The sequence below is a fragment of the Terrapene carolina genome, unplaced genomic scaffold (genome assembly GCF_002925995.2).
Source record: "Terrapene carolina triunguis isolate 2854851 unplaced genomic scaffold, T_m_triunguis-2.0 Scaffold26193, whole genome shotgun sequence".
Classification (NCBI taxonomy): Eukaryota; Metazoa; Chordata; order Testudines; family Emydidae; genus Terrapene; species Terrapene triunguis.
Genome location: NW_020690544.1, coordinates 1 through 3,276, shown reverse-complemented (window position 1 = coordinate 3,276; position 3,276 = coordinate 1). Strand labels below are relative to the sequence as shown.

General features: G+C 61.0%; 1 protein-coding gene across 1 annotated transcript in view; it reads left to right on the top strand.

Moving 5' to 3' along the window:
- The window catches only part of LOC112120953 (antigen-presenting glycoprotein CD1d-like), a gene marked incomplete at both ends in the record, with an annotated part of 9,932 nt that extends 6,660 nt beyond the window's left edge, over window positions 1-3,272 (top strand). The window contains 2 exon segments of the mRNA XM_026662338.1: window positions 2,269-2,553; window positions 3,013-3,272. Coding sequence (XP_026518123.1) covers window positions 2,269-2,553; window positions 3,013-3,272 — 545 coding nt within the window.
- Window positions 3,273-3,276: the final 4 nt, after the last annotated feature.

Here is a 3,276-nt window from a genome sequence, read left to right as displayed (position 1 = left end):
TTCCTCGTCCGCCGAACCCGCTTCCCTGTTTCCAGAGAGGGACTGATAGCACACGCTTGGGCTACTGGTGGCTGCACCCCCTAGAATGGCATGCAGCTCCTCGTAGTAGTGGCATGTTTGCGGCTCAGCCCCGGACCTTCCGTTTGCGTCTCTGGCTTTGTGGTAGGCTTGCCTTAGCTCCTTAATTTTCACGCGGCACTGCTGTGCGTCCCTGTTATGGCCTCTGTCCTTCATGGCCTTGGAGACCTTTTCTAATGTTTTGCCGTTTCTTTTACTGTTTCGGAGTTCGGCGAGCACTGCTTCATCTCCCCAGATGGCGATCAGATCCCGTACCTCCCGCTCGGTCCAGGCTGGAGCTCTTTTGCGATCCTGGGACTGGGACTGGGACTCCATCATGGTTACCTGTGCTGATGAGCTCTGCATGGTCACCTGTGCTCTCCACGCTGAGCAAACAGGAAATGAAATTCAAACGTTCGCGGGGCTTTTCCTGTCTACCTGGCCAGTGCATCTGAGATGAGAGTGCTGTCCAGAGCGGTCACAATGAAGCACTGTGGGATAGCTCCCGGAGGCCAGTAATGTCGAATTCCGTCCACACTAACCCAATTCCGACCCCCTAAGGCCGATTTTATCGCTAATCCCCTTGTCGAGGTGGTGTTAGGAAACCGGTTTAAAGGGCCCTTTAAGTCGAAAGAAAGGGCTTCGTAGTGTAAACGTGTCCAGGCTTAAGTCGATTTAACGCGGCTAAAGTCGACCTAAACTCGTAGTGTAGACCAGGCCTTACAGAGAGACCTTCTCAAAACGTGAACACGCGAAGCCTGAAATCAGAGTGAATGAATGAATACTCGGCACCCCACTGCTGAAAGGTTGCCGACCCCTGGTCTAGGAGGTGGGAATAAGGGGGTGTGACTTGGGGGGGCTGCTCCAGCTGCCTGCAGGGATCTATGGCCGCCCCTACGTAACCTGAGACCCAGGAGGCAGTAGCGTAGCTAGTGGGGTGCAGGGGAAGCAGCCGCTTCCCCTCAGCACATTTTTCAAAAGCAGCGCCTTAGGGGTTACCTTATATGGCGCCAGCGGGTGGGGCCCGCTCCTTTCTCATCCTCTGGAGTCCTCCGGGGCGGCGGCCCTTCCCGGCGAGGCGGCTGCCGCGCAGCGCGGGGACATGGCGGCGAGGGGGACCCACAGCTCTCCAAACGCGCCGCCGGCCTCTGTGAGCCAGGCGCAGCTCGCACACACACTCCCCTCCTCCTGCCCTCCCTGCCGCCCTCATCGCAGCTGCTCCCGCTCCCCGCCGCGGCTGCTGGCAGCCGATTAATAATTGATGGCAACAGCCCGGCTGCCAGAGCGGGGCGAGGAGTGCAGCCGGGCTCGGGCGGGCGGGCGGGCGCTTGCTGCTCAGGGCTGGCCATGGACAATGGCAGGAGGGATGAGATGGGGCGGGCGTGGGAGAGGAGCTGGGTGGGCGCGGAGCAGCCGGAGGAGGAGCCAAGGGGAGCGTGGCCAGAGGAGGAGCCAAGGGGGGGGCGCCTTTTTTATGTTTGCTCCCCCTGCTCTTAAAACCTGGCTATGCCACTGCCAGGAGGGGGATGCGACCAGGTGACTCTTGGCCCGAAGCGAGACAAAGGCCAGAGGAGGAGCAAGGGGCTGGGCAGGGGCCAGGCAGCTGGAAGCGAGTCCGTCTGGGCTGGCTGGGGGTGCAGGGGGAGGGCAGAGCCCTGGCTCTGGGTTCCCCTCCCCTCAAGGTGGACTTGGCTGAAAGTCACTGATTTCTGTGCTAACAAGCTCTGCCCTACGCCGCATTCCTGTCGCCTAATAAACCTGCTGTTTTCCCAGCTGGCTGAGTCATGTCTGACTGCGAAGTGGGGGTGCAGGACCCTCTGGCTGCCCCAGGACCCTGCCCGGGCGGACTCGCTGCGGGAAGCGCACGGTGGGGCAGGGGAAGCTGAATACTCCAAGGTCAGACCCAGGAGGTGAAGCCATGTGAGCTTCTTGCCCTGGAGACAGTCTGCTCCCAGAGAGGAGACTTCACCAGAGTCCTGCCTGGCTTTGTGGGGAGCAGTTCCAGAGCATCGCCCGGGGACTCCGTGACAAACAGAAACTGCAACTTACCCTTAACTCCAACCAAGGCCCCCCCACAATCCTGCCACCGTCGTGTGGCCCAACATCCTCATGGCATCTGACATTATGTCTTTACTCCCCCGTCCCTCTGTTTCTGCCCCCTCCTGGGACCTCTGGACGCCCGTCCTCATCCCCCTGCCCTTCCTGTTCCAGACCCCTTTGTTACCCAGGTCTCCCTCGGCTGCGAGCTGCACCCCAACAGCACCTCGAGGGGATTCTATGACGCTGCGGTGAACGGCGAGGACTTCATCAGCTTCGACGTGGACGGAGGCACCTGGTTTGCTCGGCAGGGGGATAACCTGGGTGCGCTTTACACCCGGGACCTTCTCATCCAGAATAAGGGCGCAACCATCACGCTTCAGTTTCTCCTGAGAACAACGTGTGTCAATCAGCTCAAGAGCTTTGTCCTGTACGTGAACGAGTCTCAGGAGAGGCAAGGTGAGGCTGGACACCACTCCCCGCTCGCTGAGATGCAGCTGCCTCTGGGGTAGGGTGTGTTTGCTGTTTATACAGGGATCCCACACCCAATGCTCATATGCAGCCATCTCTGGGGTTGGGCTGGGGACTGCTTATACAAAGATCCCTCGCCTGGTACTGATATGCAGCCACATCTGGGGTGGGGCAGGGGGCCGTTTGTACAGGGACCCCTTGCTTGGTGTACAAATGCAGCTACATCTGGGGTGCAGCACAGTAGCCATTTCATGGCCGCACTGCACAGCAGTTTAGGACAGGAAGTGAAGGGGGATTCCGTCACCACTGGTAACTGCAGGATCTGGCCAGGACAGCGGGGCCAACACTTGACCCCGGGGAATGGACCTGGGCTTGGCTAGTGAGTCCCTGAGGCTCAGACTGAATCGTCCCCTCTCCCCCGTCCCGTCTCTCTCCCTCCTGTCTCAGAGCGGCCGGTCGCCGTGGTGTTTGCCCGAGCGCCTCCCCCAGCCGGGACCCCCGCGCCGGTACTGCTGGTTTGCCACGTCACCGGTTTCTACCCGCGGCCCGTCCGCGTGGCCTGGCTGCAGGACGGGGAGGAGGTGGGGCTGGGCGGGCGGCTGAACTCCAGTGGGATCCTGCCCAACGCGGACCTGACCTACCAGCTGCGCAGCTCCCTGGCCGTGGAGCCGGGCGCCGGGCACAGCTACGCCTGCTGGGTGCAGCACAGTC